At 46.2% G+C, this 14,829-nt stretch overlaps 1 protein-coding gene across 1 annotated transcript in view; it reads left to right on the forward strand.

The window, feature by feature from the left end:
- Positions 1–4,275: 4,275 nt before the first annotated feature.
- The window catches only part of hecw2a (HECT, C2 and WW domain containing E3 ubiquitin protein ligase 2a), a gene marked incomplete at its 5' end in the record, with an annotated part of 31,875 nt that continues 21,321 nt past the window's right edge, over positions 4,276–14,829 (forward strand). The window contains 8 exons of the mRNA XM_080479267.1: positions 4,276–4,654; positions 8,416–8,523; positions 8,635–8,729; positions 12,594–12,660; positions 12,993–13,162; positions 13,262–13,401; positions 13,520–13,620; positions 13,709–14,568. Coding sequence (XP_080335393.1) covers positions 4,276–4,654; positions 8,416–8,523; positions 8,635–8,729; positions 12,594–12,660; positions 12,993–13,162; positions 13,262–13,401; positions 13,520–13,620; positions 13,709–14,568 — 1,920 coding nt within the window. The remainder of the gene's footprint in view (positions 4,655–8,415; positions 8,524–8,634; positions 8,730–12,593; positions 12,661–12,992; positions 13,163–13,261; positions 13,402–13,519; positions 13,621–13,708; positions 14,569–14,829) is intronic.

The following is a 14,829-nucleotide window of genomic DNA, read 5'->3' on the forward strand; positions in this document are numbered from 1 at the left end:
AGCGAGTAATAGGACTGGGGGGCCGCCATGTTTGTTTACAACTGGATGAGCAGAAGGGAGGGGGAGATATGCGCATGCGCAGCAAGAGCGCTCATAGCCTCCATCAGTCTCTGCAGGAGGGAACAGCGGCAGTGGAAGAATCTTTGCATCTTGGGAGTCGCTATAAAACCTTTGCGGATACAGTCGATCAGAACACTGATGTTGTGTAAACGGACCCCCCAAAAACTGAAGAAAGTTTTGCGGATACACTCGTGTTCGTTGTGGTGTAAACGGGGCCTAAGTAAGTAAGTAAATTTTATTTGTATAGCGCTTTTCACAGACATAGAGTCACAAAGTGCTTCACAGTAAAAACAGATAAAAACAGATGAAAGAAAAAAAAGTGAGGCACAATGAGGCCGGGGTGCCACTGTGAGTGTGCCAGCTCCCCCAAGGTGCCCGTTCTGTCTGTCGGGCTGGAAAGTGCTGCAGTCACCTCCACGGGGCCATGCCAGCGAGAGTAAAAGGTGGAGGAATCCCTTCACTGACATCACAACACCTACAGTTCAGCGCACCGATCCCCCACAGTGCGAATGCAGATGATTAAATCAGCCATGATTCATCCCAGTCTTCATTTCACTCAATATTTTCCTCAGGAAGCGATGAAACGTCAGAACATGGTGAGAAATGTCCATTACAACACTCTTTGACATATTTAAAGCTGCAGTTTGCAAAGTACACAAGTGAACAAAATAGTCTTTTAATAGTTTTTGAGGAATGCCAGTTTCCTGTCCAGCAGCCACGATGTTTAAATAGCAAATGTAGTCGTGGCCATCATGCGCGCCCACGGGCCCGCCGGTCAGAAAACGAAGCACGTCGGTGACTGATCTCTATCTCGTGGCTCGGAAAAGCAATGCTGTTATTGATCGAGCGACTCAAACCAGGTTTTTAGTCAGTGGCACGGTCGGTTTGGCGTCCGTTTACACGACAACGCTGCTCTGAGCCACTGAAAACACGACGACGTGCAAATTAGTCGTCAGCTGGAATGCAGCTGTTATTTGTGACACGTCCTCAGCTGGCTCCCCGTGGCTATTATCCGTGGACTCGAGTATTTTCTGTGCTTGATGTCACTGGTGATATTCATCTTTGTTAATCATCCACAAAACTACACAAACTGAAAGTGCAGTCTGTTCAGGATCTCAGCACATCAGGCCCTTAGTTTAGGGTTCAGGTGAGGGTCGGGGTCGATACGGCATTTCAACAAGGTCCAAAGAAAACTCACTGCACTTGACGGAGCCATACTACTTTGTTAGGTCAAAATATATTATATGTCCACACGAAGATGACGACACGTGAGGATTCCTCTCGCTGTGGGTGGTGTGAGGGGAAGTGTGCAGCTATAATGCGACCGTGCTGCCTGTCAGTCAAGCCTGTCACACGGGACACTCGACAAGACAGACTGCCTCAGCCTCTGCATCCAATGAAAACAAAACAGAAAACACGGGCCTGTCACAAAGAACGGCGTTATAGTAATACCCAAATACCTCGAAATCCTCAGAGCCGCCCTGTTCTCCCCATGTTCTCTGAAGAAATTCTCCCTGACGAGATGTAAGCAAACAGCAGTCCGGCTCGGTCTGGCACGCTCCGTCAGATCCAGTGCCGCAGACGTGGTTCTTTTTAGTATTCACCGCACAGCGGCACACAGTACAAAGTATTTGCAGCCTAATAGCCGAGCACGACTCAAAATAACATCATTTTCTTTTGCCAGACAGGCGTAAGATTTGATATCGTAGCAAAGGAGAGTTTGAGTTTAAAGACGTCGGTGCTTTTTTTTTTTTAGGTGATGCAGGTTAGACGGTGCCGAGTGGGAGGAGCTGAGATTATGATGGGAAATGAGAGTCCTGCAGGAGAAACAAGTCCTGTGTGTGTGTGTGTGTGTGTGTGTGTGTGTGTGTGTGTGTGTGTGTGTGTGTGTGTGTGTGATTGGACCATAGGAGCGCACTTACATAACTACCCCAGCAGTTATGACAAACCCCCCTCCACACACACACACACACACACACACACACACACACACACACACACACACACACACACACACACACACACACACACACACACACACACATCCCAGTCCCATATGAGGCCATGTGCACACGTGAGCTGGATTTACGTATTCCTGCATCTGTGATGAAGGTTTTATTCTATCATAAATCCCTTGTATGAGGGTCCTGTGTGTGTGTGTGTGTGTGTGTGTGTGTGTGTGTGTGTGTGTGTGTGTGTGTGTGTGTGTGTGTGTGTGTGTGTGTGTGTGTGTGTGTGTGTGTGTGTGTGTGTGTGTGTGTGTGTGTGTGTGTGTGTGTGTGTGTGTGTGTGTGTGTGGATGTGGGTGTGTGTGTGATCGGGAGCAAAAGCCTCGCTCTGGTAATCTTGTTGAGTCAGGGACGTCCAGGCTTTCCTCACGTCAGATGCAACAGATCTTATTTCAGCTCGCGGCCCCCGGTGATCCACAAAATGCAGCCAATCCACAGACGAGTGCACCGGCCGGTCCATCATCTCTGCTCGGTCGCCTCAGAATGCAAAGCGGATTGATTCTGGTGCCGCACGGCCGTATATACCGTTAATTAGACAATTCTTCATGTAGGTTTTGGCGTATGAGTCACCACCTAAACGGCTGTATCTTGTGAAAAGTGCACCTGTTGGAGGTCCGTTTGAAGATCAGTGCGAGTTAGAAAAGGGGGCGTAGAGACTGAGAGCAGACGAGGCTCCAGACGAGAGGAGACATCCCTAACAGCAGCTGCGGGGGGTTTTCACCCATCGCGAAGCAGAGCCGGTGTCGGCTCCGCTTTAAGTCGCGGTGTCGCCGTGATGGATGCAGCAGTGAAGGGAAGGTGGAGCTCCCACGGAGGGAATTACCAAGCAATGTTAAGAAAGGCTTTCTGTTTTTGGGTTGTGTGTGTGTGTGTGTGTGTGGTCATGACAAGACTTCACAAACTTTATTCACCAGTTTAGTCCTGACTTTAGGAACAGACACGACTGGGAAAAAATAATTAAAATAGCACGTCAGACTAAAAACATTGAGACGATTTAATATAATAAGTGAATAATTTGTAAACTTTTAGTGACCTAGGATACAAATTATTGAACTATTATTGAACACTTGGGAAACCTCACCAAAACCTTTTTTTTTTCCTTCTTCTTCTACCGTTTGAGAAAAACGTCACAAGCCATCCTTCCTTTAAATACAAGATGGCTGTGGTTGAGACTCGGACAAGGCTCCCCAACACTTCCCAAACTGGCCATGTCTTGATTGAAGAGCTTCCTGGGAGGCAGAAACAGCCGCCTGTCTCCTCTCTGTGTTGGTTCTTAAACTGAAGTGTGTGTGTGTGTGTGTGTGTGTGTGTGTGTGTGTGTGTGTGTGTGTGTGTGTGTGTGTGTGTGTGTGTGTGTGTGTGTGTGTGTGTGTGTGTGTGTGTGTGTGTGTGTGTGTGTGTGTGTGTGTGTGTGTGTGTGTGTGTGTGTGTTTTTGGGGGGGGGGGGTGTTAGGATGGGTTAAAGATTTCCTTTTCCACTGCTCTCGTGGAGATAATGGATTTCAAATGAAATCAGCTCAGTCTGCTCTTCCTCTCCTGGGGGGAAAGACTGTTTACACAACTCAGAAGAAACAACGTCCATATATTTCATTAACCATTCAAAGAAGATCGAGTTATGCTTACCAGACTTGGAAGCAATAGACAACAACAACAACAACAACAACAACAACAACAACAACAAAATTTCCTTGGTCCTTCCCTCGTGTGTTTCACCTCTCCCATTAGAAATGTTGTCAGATGGAAGGATGGAGTATCACGGCTGCTCGGGGTTATTTGTGCAGGAGACGGCAAACCGCCCCTCTGGTGATGAATGTTGATTCACACGTTTGTTGATTGCGACTCGCAGCGTGCAATCGTTGCTTCGGTTGTGTGGGAGCAATTTTGCAGTTGACTGATTTCTGTCTCTCTCCTGTTTTCAGGTTCTCCTCTCCTCTCGAGCGACAAGATCTGAGATCGTGACTGGCACCGCTCGGACGCCGTCAGTGGGTCACAACGGTCCACGATGGGAGGCGTTACCGGTCAAGGAATCGACGCCGCATTTTTAGCGTTTTTCCACTCATCGCCTCTTTTGAATAGCTTTTTCTCTCCAGACGTGAAAATATGTCATCGCTTTGCCGCTGGGCTGATTCCATGAGGAGCTTCGACTCGCGTCTGTCTTTTATCAGTTAATTTTCCTCGCCGGCCGGATCTTTACCGTCCACGCAACATGCGTCCTTCCCTCGCCACGGCGGTCCTTCCTCCCAGGACCCGCAGCCACAATCCACCCAACCTGGCGGTGGGGGGCCGCGAACACCTCTCCGCCCCCCGGAGGCGGAGCCCCCACCTCCGGCACACCCTCAGCCCGGAGAACCTGCGGACTCTGGCGGAGAGGGGCGGGGCGGCGGCTGACAACGTCTCCGTCGTCAGCGGCCCCATCGGGCTCCCCCGGGCCAACAGCGACACCGACCTGGTGACCTCCCAGAGCCGCTCCTCGCTCACCGCCTCCACGCTGGAGTACACGCTGCACCGCGGCCAGAACCTGGTCATATCCTGGGACATCAAGGAGGAGGTGGACGCCACCGACTGGATCGGGCTGTACCACATCGGTGAGGTCACGTGTTTTTCACCCTCTGCTGTTTTGAAGCGTTTTGGGAGAAGTGGAGGTCAAATGTCAGGCCGAGTAAAGCAAATTACAATTCAAGATGCTGACAAACAGCTTTCTCTCAGAGCAGTAGTCGCAGCACTGGAAGCCCACGGGCAGTTGATTGTTACACTCTTCCTTATGTTTAACGTTATTGGCATATTTATAAAAAAGGTTAAGATTTAAATGAATTGTCTTAAGGTTCAAAGATGATGTGGCATCATGCAAAGTTAATATAATGACTTGTCACACATTTTTCAGTGGGCCTGACAAAGTTTTTAGGATCGATCAGCGTAGGTGAACACAACACTTCCTGGTTTGTAGCTAAACAACGACACCCGCTCTGCAGGCCGGTCTCGTTGTGAAGGTTTGTGTGAAACCTAAACCTAAACCTAAACCTAAACCTAACCACACCAGGTTAAGCACCTCATATTTTACAAGAGCAAATCCAAATCTTTTTCTTGATTTTCTTAAATCTTTAAAATTTTACCATTATTTTACTAGAAGAACATTCTTTAGCGTATTGTTCTCTGCACACGAGTGTGTGTGTGTGTGTGTGTGTGTGTGTGGTTTCATTATAAAAATAAACAACAGCACCCGCGAGTGGACCTACATGCTCACTACATAATTTTTCAAAATGTTGTAGTGTAAACACAAACAAATAAACACTTTTCACTTGAAGCACTGTTGTGTAAACGGGGCGTTAGAGTGGCGCCCTCTGGTGGAATTAATACCAGTCGCCGTCTCCATTGCATTGCATGCATCAAGGTATAAGTGATCAACTTTTTTTTGGAGCGTGCATAGAGCATAAAGTCGAGTTTTTATCCAGCTATCATTCTGATTAGTTGCGTTCAGCTTCATATTTTAGAAGCTTCTAGGCCCCCAGGGGAGGCGCTGACTTGACCCCACCTGTCCTCAGACCTTTTCAGCTGATTGCAGTGTTTTGTGACTGGGAGCTGAGAATAGCCGCTGGAGTCTTGTGCAGGAGCTTCCAACTGCGAGTCAATACTGAAACCTTAGCTGTTGAGACTTCACTGGAGGCTGAGTCGACATGTCACGGCTCTGCCTCGGTGTACGATAACACACACACCATCACAAACAACGCCCGGCGCGGTGGTCTTCGACAAGGTGCGCTAATCCTGCTTAGAGACAGGAATTTGACAGGGGGGATATGCATTGACCGGTGTGCTGAAGAAAGCGATCAGGCTCAGCCCGTCAGCCAGATCTGTCCATGATGCTGAAAGCTAATACAGCAGCGATTGTCAACCACCAGCATTTCCTTGTTAGAGGCTATGATTTCTACCTTGTTCTGCTCGCATATAAAGATCTCCAGACCCGTCATCAGCTCAACGCTCACCTCTATTCCACCAGAGTTTAGAGGTCTGCAACCTCTGGGACCAAAGGAGACAGTTCTCCGGACTTCCCAACAAATTAACTGGCCAGAAAAACATATTTAACTTTTTAAATAAAGGTATACCCATATGTAGCATGAGACCCTTGTCTTCTGGGGTAAGTGGGCTCAGAGGTCAGACACAGCTTCCCGGTTTACCATCTTGATTGCACCAAGACCAAAACAGCCACACACACACTACTAATCCTGCCTTTTCAGACAGAACCCAGCTCTCCTGGACACTCAGGCTGTGCTGCTGCCCTCCAGGCCCTCCAGGCCCTCCAGGCCCTCCAGGCCCTGCAGTCCTCGCCTCCTGTGTGTGTGTTTTCCAGTGTCCTTCCACCCAGTGGGCCTGTTTTATAGGGAGGAGGTGATTGGCTCCTGATGAGCGTCAGGCGGCTCCAATCACCTTCCTCCGTCCCTCAACATCATTTTCCTATTTTCACCAGGATGCTTTTGGGAAATAACAACTAGGACAAAACGTTTAACCATTTCTTTTGATGTTTTCTTTCTTTCTTTCTTTGCAGTTTTATCATTTTTGGTCATTTAAAATCTTTTTTCTTTTTTTACCTGTTTTAGATATTTTTAATTCTTAATAAATTTGCTGCTTTTATCATGTGAGCACTTTTACTTAATTAATTTATCCAAGCTATAGTACAAATTTGATCTTTTTTAATTAAATTATTTTTTAAACCATTTTATTATAATTTTTTTATTATGTGGAAATAGAAACTATGAAAGTGAATCACAAGGGAATCACACACACACTAATGCAGCAGAAAACAATACACTATAAACATTAACAATGAGAGAACACGGACATTCTTATTGACAAACAATGAAGTTGGATTATTTTTATGGTGACTCTCAACTATAAAACTACCAAGTCCCAGGAGAATATGGACTGGGAGTCATGACACTCCGAAGGCTGGCAATTGTTGTTATTGTTAATGTACTGTGCGTGTGCAGAAGAACTATTTACTACGGTGGTGGTGCGCAGTAGAAGTGTTTCTGCCGTCCACACGGAGACGGAGCGATTTAAAAAAGTTGTATTTTCAGTGACTCCAAGCAACGCATCCCCCAAAAACACAGTGAAAGTTTTGTGTGTTCACTTAAAACGTTGTCGTGTAAACAGGGCCTGAGTTCATGCTTTCTTTTTATTACACATTGATTTGTTGTACTTACTGTGTACTCCTAGTGAAATAGCTTGAATCACAGTAAGATGGACGTATATTTTATTCCCTTCTTTTTGTAAAAATAGAGGTCAGAATAGAAGTGCAGATATGGACACAACTTGTGGGGTATAATGTGTACTTCCTGTCTCCTTGACCATATGGCCCTCTTCGTAGCGCCAAATAATATTTGCAAATTTACCTTTTCGACCTTCCAGATAATTGTGCAATACAGTGACAGTCTGGAAAGAAATTTGACCCAGCAGTATTGTGTTAGTATTGGCTAATAGATTTCTTAAAACAATGGATGCATTTACCTGCTGAAAGGTCAAATGAAGCAGATTGATGCCGTTAGAAAGACTTTGCTTCCCAAACGATTGGTTTGATTTGTGCTTACCCCTGGGATTGAAACCCATCTGGACCACCTGATAAGATTTTCCAGAAGTTTCTGTGCTGGGTGGGACCCAGTGTGAAGTGTAAAGTGCTGGTGTGAGGTGAGGCGAGGCGAGGCGAGGCGTCAGGTCACTTCATATCGATCATGGAGCCGCCAGGACTTCATTACCTGCTCCGGGGTCTTATACCCCAGAGGAGCCACCGCTTTCCTCGACTAAGCAGACATTCAATGATAAGCAAGCTGCCTTCCCCTCCTTGACTCCCCTTCAAATGTACACACACACACACACACACACACACACACACACACACACACACACACACACACACACACACACACACACACACACACACACACACACACTCGGTACACACTCCTCCCGGACTCCCTCCACCAGTCAGCTGAGTTCGGTGCTTCATTAATCTGTGTGCAAAAGTGCTACGTACAGCGGAATTCCCCCCCTCCCTGTTTTTAACCGGGAGGAAGTTTGGGCTTTGTCCTTCTGGTTGGAGGTTGCAGCCAGGCTATTTTAGGAATGGATTTCACTGATTAAAGGCAAACTCTGTGTAAGCAGACTAAACCTACCCAAAGGCAGAACAGATTTTTTATTTATTTCTTATTTTGTTTGCACTGCAAGAGCAAAATGTGGCGCTTGAGCACCAACATCTGTTGTTCACTTTAACATTCTTCAGTCAGACATTCACACAATACCAGTGTGTCTTCCCGTACAGTCAACAAGCGGTCCGATGTGTTGTTTCCTTCTGCTTCAGATGAAACCAGTCCGTCTAACGTGTGGGACTGCAAGAACAGAGGGGTGAATGGTACCCAGAAGGGTCAGATCGTGTGGAGGCTGGAGCCCGGGCCCTACTTTATGGAGCGTAAGTTGACACATTCCCACAGAACAGGATGTTTCCGCTCCAATCGCCGAGCCGTTCTGTTGTTTTCCTGCCATAACAAAGTTTGTCGGTGTGATTCTGCGTCTCCTCCAGCTGAGACCAAGATCTGTTTCAAGTACTACCACGGAGTGAGCGGAGCCCTGCGAGCCACGACGCCCTGCATCACTGTGAAGAATCCCACCGTCCTGGTAACTGTGTGTGTGTGTGTGTGTGTGTGCACGGCAGAAATACCGTTTCTAAATAGCTTTTTTTGGTTTAGGGTATTTCTTTTCTACACCATTCAGTGATGAACTGAAACTCCCGTCTGACACACAGTGACGATTATAGAATATCGGTCGTTTGTTTGAGATCGTGCAACAACTGTGACGATGCTAAAAGATTAATGCACAGCGCTCAATGAGGTTTACAACGTGTGAAAACAGTTGTGTTGTTTATGATTGTGTCGGATTTGAAAACAGTAGAGAGGCGGCCGTTATTGTGCTGAGAGACATTTTCTCAACTGGCTCCTCACGACTTTTATTTGCGGACTCTACTATAAATTGCTTTCTTTCTATCCAGCTTCATCTTGCAATCTTTTGTTGCTCTTCTTTTCTGTCTCTGCGACAGCTTAACACGTCCAACTCCATTGATTCTGTCTAATCTCTTCAAGGAGAACTCAAGCACAGCCTGCAAAACCCTCATTTCAACAGTCCTGTGCATGATTTCATCATTCTCATTCACCAAACGCATATAATATACTTGCAGCAGCGTCCAAATTGGCACGCTTCATAAATCAGGCTAGATTAAGTAATGACACATTAATTATTAAGTATTTATCCATTTAATTTTGGCACTTTAACTACTCCATAGAAAACATGTTTGGTTAGGTTAAAGCTAATAAATAGTAGTATAATTACAAGTCAGAATTTAGCAGAACATAAATGTAAATCAATGCAATGGCATGAAAACATAAGTGTAAGCGTGAGCTGTTAAAGATTTTAAATGAAATATTGAAATGAAGATTATTGTTTTTCCCGTCATGTCCCACCTGACACATCAACTATTGACTTGCCCATATTGTGGGAGTCCTCAGAATCCAGTTTGATGTTGCTGTGGAGTCAGATGAAGAGCAGGGAGCACTTTAGCCTTCACATGTGCTCAGCCGGCCGAAGCATTCGCTCCAATGTTTCCTGTTGCGTTCGTGCTCCTGTGGTTCCCGCCAGGCCGTGAAATCCTCCAACATCTAAGCTTCTGAATCATGACCACATTACCTCAAGTCCGAAAAATAGTTTCTTCTCTTCTTTCATTCCTTTTTTGCTAAGTTTGACTGTGTGTGGGGTTTAATCACAAGTTATTGTAACTGAACTGTGGTGAAAAAATCCTTTTTTTGTGGGATCAGCAGAGAGACGCAGAGTGAGATGTTTCTATTTTGTGAAAAAGACTGAAAACTCCCACAAACACCAGTGCAGCAATTTTTTGTTCCTTCGACTATTACTTTTTTCTGTAGCTTCTGTAGCTGGAGAGAAACCAAACTCACAACCCCGGGCAAAGTCTGGCCTCCTCACCTCCGCCACCGACTGGCAACTGAAAATGGACCTTGGAAAACAGCTGAGCTTCTCTGCCTGCAGAACGTCCTCACTGCTGCGATCAGATATGATCATTCTGTCAGAGTTCACCAAGCAGCTGATCATTCTGGAGCTCACAGTGCCTTAGGAAGAGCACATGGACGAGGCCAATGAGAGGAAACGTGCCAAGTACCAGGAGCTGGCGGACGACTGTAGGAGGCAAGGCTGGAGAACCTGGTGTGAACCCCTGGAGGTGGGATGCCGTGGATTTGCAGGGCGGTCACTCTGCAAAGTTCTCATGCTGCTGGGCCTGACAGAATGAAACGTGGTGGCTCTGGATCAAGAGGATAGAGCTGTGGACAAACGCTGCTGGGACACAGGCTGGGGTCTGATCAACCTCGGTCGGGTCGCCTGTGCGAGGGTGTCGTATGTTGAAAGACCCGAAACACCCGATGACCCCAGGTTCCATCACTGATGATCCTTCCCAGTGCATCTAGTAGATGTATCTTTCACCTATGCTAAAACGGTTCAGGCTTTGATTGATGAGTAAAATTCTGCATTACGTTGAAGATTGTGTGAGAGAATTATCATTGTTTGTGGTCATTACATTGTACCATGACTGGCCGCCTGCTGAAAGCAGCTCAAATGTCCGATGTCAGAACGGTGATTGTGCACAGAAGATGTCCCATTAAGAAAATGTCAAGCTTCTTGCAGAGGGAGCCATGAAAGTGATGACCGTGTGGTCGAGTGGAAATCTATCTGACAATCAGGATGTGAACTTCAAAAAAGAAACTAGCTTCTTATTTCCCATGAATGTATATAGCTGTTAATAATATCTTATGATATCGTGTTGGTCTTGAACAGAAGAATCATCTAGAGAAGAAATCAAAGCTCACAGGACAAAACAAATACAATTTTATTAAGCTGCAAAAATCACAGTCGCACTCAACAGGGATAGAACCCGGGAAGTTCAGGGTTACTTTATTAATACCCATGGGTAGATTTGTGTTGCAGAAATAAATGATTGCATTTGGCATTCTATTATAAAACACACATTGAACCTTGATAGGGTGACAAGAAGAAAAAAAAAGTGCTCAGTGTTCGGTTATTCACCAATATACAGTAGCAACAAGAATCAATAAAAAGATAAATTGAAATTTCTAAATAACATCAAGTTAATTAAAAATAAAACACAATAAAAAAAAACACAGGGAAATAAAAGCAATCTCTGAGATAAAAACCAGAATAAGAACATAAAAATGTTAAAATTGCAATAATAAATACAGCGAAGAAATTGGATAAACGAATATAATAAAAAGAATTAATAAAGTGGAATGTCACAGCCTCTTATTGAGCTCAGTGACGGGATCAAAGTCCTTTGTCCTTCACCTTGGGACTAAAAACCTCATAGAGGATGGGAGTCGTTATTAAGAATCGATGAAACCATCCTGTGTAGCTGTTCAAGTGAACAGAGAGGCTGGACAAGACTGACTCCAGGTGACTGGACCGTCTCACTCTTTGGTTCAGTGAGTTTTTCTCGGTAACAGAGGTCCGACCGAACCAGGCCACCAAGCAAAAAGATAAAACAGACAAGACTGTTCGGTCAGTGTGGACACATGCAGGTTTTCTGAGGCAGTGAAGGCACCGATGGCCCATTTTGCAGACAGAATTGTAGTTTTCATCAAAGTTCAATTGATCAGGAGGTTGAGAACTTCAGTGGGTTTATTACTCAGTGTTATTTCTTAACACCATTCCACTCATTCATACAGACTGACCTGGAACGCTCATGTTGAACACATAAAAAATGATGATAATTACTGCTGTAAACTCCTCCTCTGTGTATTCACATGACTCTAATTGGTAGAGACAAACCATGTGCAGCATGAGAGATGGAGGAGCTGGGACGCAATTTGAGAGGCGGTTCTCAGGCTCGTAGTTATTAAAACCTGAAAAAAAAACCTGTGTGCGTGCGTCCAAGTTCCTGTTTACATTATTAGTGTATGATATACACTGCCTGTCAAAGGTGTGGACACACTTTCTCTTTCAAGGTTTCTTTTTTTTTGTTGTTTACTATTTACATTGTAGAATGTCACTGAAGGCATCAAGACTATGAATGAACACATATAGAATTATTTAGTAAACACAAACGGTCTAACTCTACAATGGAAATAACAAAGAAAAAACACTGAATGAAACGTTTGACTGGTAGTGCATGTGAGCCAATCAAGTTAAAGCTAGAGAAAAGGTCACTGTTGACATTAGACTCTTGGTAATGTTGGGTACAGCAGGAGGTAGATGAGCATTACCTCAATGTATTGGCACCTGATTGTAGGGCCAAAATGCAGGATGTTGTTCGGTTGTTCAGATTAGACATTCAGCTTTGATAGTAAAGGGTAATGTTATGGACAAGAGAATGAAATATGTCAATGGGAGGGCCCCGTCTCAACACAACCCCGAGTCTGTGTGTGTGTCTCTAAAGTGACTGTTGCCTTGTCCTGTCTGTCCCAGGTGGAGGGGCTGGCGGAGCAGGTGGGCGTCGAACACCCCCGGAAGCTCATCAGCTTTACTTTGACCGGTGAGTCGAGATGTTGGAAAGTGGCCTCGGTAAATTTAACAAACCTTTAAAAACAGTGGCCAGTTGCTTTGTCTTTATCTCACTGCCCCTCTGGGAAAAACACCAGTAAATGTTTATAAGGAAATGCAGCCATCATGAAATTTAAAGAAGTGTTTTCCTTCCAGAGAAAGAAGGATGTTTATCTTTTTCCACTGATGTCAGGCCATATCTGCGCTACTTTAATGTGATCAACTTTCAGCTCGTCCACAGGAAGCTGCTGCAGGCGGAGCGTCGTACCATGAATGAAATTGGAAACCTAATAATGAAACATTATCTGGGTTGCTCTGTCGTAGATCTGCGTGCCACCGGCTTGAAGAAGGGCATGTTTTTTAATCCTGACCCGTATCTGAAGATGTCCATACACCCGGGGAAGAGGAGCGTCTTCCCCATTTTCAGTCACCACGGGCAGGAGCGGCGATCGGCCATCATCGCGAACACAACCAACCCCGTCTGGCACGGAGAGGTGAGTCCATACTCTCTCAATCATCAGTTCTCAGGCTGAGGCTTCTTTTCTTTCTTGTGCATGAATCGCTAATGCAACAAAAAAATGCTGGTCTTACAGAAATACACGTTTGTGGCGCTGATGACAGACATCCTCTACATTGAGGTGAAGGACAAGTTCGCAAAAAGCCGACCGATCATCAAACGCTTCCTGGGTCAGCTCACGATCCCGGTGCAAAGGCTCATCGAAAAAATACCAGGGTAGGTGACAGACACCATCGATAACAACCCAGACTGCCTCTAAAACGCTTGTTTCTGATTTAGAGCCTTTACAATAAAGCATTAAGCAGTTCCTTCCATGTCGTCTTTGCCTGTGCAGCATCCAGCCGGTGAGTTTCTCTTTATGTCGACGACTGCCCACTGAACATGTGAGCGGGCAGCTGCAGTTCAAAGTTGAGCTCACCTCGACTGGACCGGATGGTAAACCTGCCTCTCGTCTGCCCGTTACCCATCTTTGTCTGTCTTCCTCAAATGTGTTTTTCATCAACACTTTTTCTTCCGACTTTAGGTGCCTCTCCAGATTCCATCATTGGTATTTCATCCTTGAACGGTGCTCCAGGGACTCCGTCTGACGATGAAGACCTTCCTCATCACCTCCCGGGGGTTGTCTCCTCGGTCCCCTCCCCTACAGGCTCCCACGGCTCTCAAAGTTTATGGGAAGGTGGAGCGGCGGCCTTCCCGGAAAAAGACTTCTCTCTGGTCGGAGCTGAGGCCAGATTTGTGGAACCAGAAAGGCTTTCTCGACACGAAATGCTCCAGAGGTCGTTTACAGAGGGTCTGGATGCAATAGAGGCCCCGAAAGGTCCCGGCGAGAGACCGCTGGGCGCCGCCTCGCCGAAACTGTGCTCCAGCTTCCCCACGCACACAAGACTCAGTGCCATGCTGCACATCGACTCCGACGAGGATGAGGAGAGGTCCGGGGCCAATGACATCTTCCCGGTACCTCTGTCCCCGCTGCTGATGAATGGAGAACCTCTGGACATCGGCGGTCCTGATGATGAAGACCCTTTTTCAGAGCTTCAGCAGGACCCCGAGCAGTTGGAGCACCTCGTGCTGGAATCGGAGCCTGACGGTGCAGCCACCCTGCCTGAGGACGTGCCCCCAGAGGCAGAGGTGGCTATGGCGGTGGGGGCCGGTCTGGACCTGGAAGACGTTTTGGAGCCTGATGTTTTCCTGGAAGTGGAGGAGGTTCCCTTCACAGACGCTACGTCCCACAATGCTTTGCCAGAGGGTGAGGAAGGGTCGGAGCAGGGGAGGGGGCCTGTTGAGGACCCTTCGTCAGAGATTGACAGCTGCTCAATGGCCACGGCGCCGCAGACGGTCTTCTCATCATCAGAGAGCTGCCCGATCACGCTGACCACCGCCGTGGTAAGAGTTCACCTTCTGTTCTGTCATTTATTGTAGGTCAACATATAGCAAAATCTCATATCCCAAAATAATCACATATAAACTAAAAGAACATTTGTGTTTGATAGCACGTGTTTGTTTGGCCCCTTATGGGTTGCAAACATAAAACCGTTGCCAAATATTTTCAGTCTTTTGTTTTTTTTAACTTCTGATACCGCCTGTTATGTGACCAGCGGGTGTCTGGTTGGAACTTTTCACTGCAGAGAGACATCAAGATGAAAT

The sequence above is a fragment of the Lipophrys pholis genome (assembly GCF_963383615.2).
Source record: "Lipophrys pholis genome assembly, chromosome: 13".
NCBI lineage: Eukaryota > Metazoa > Chordata > Actinopteri > Blenniiformes > Blenniidae > Lipophrys > Lipophrys pholis.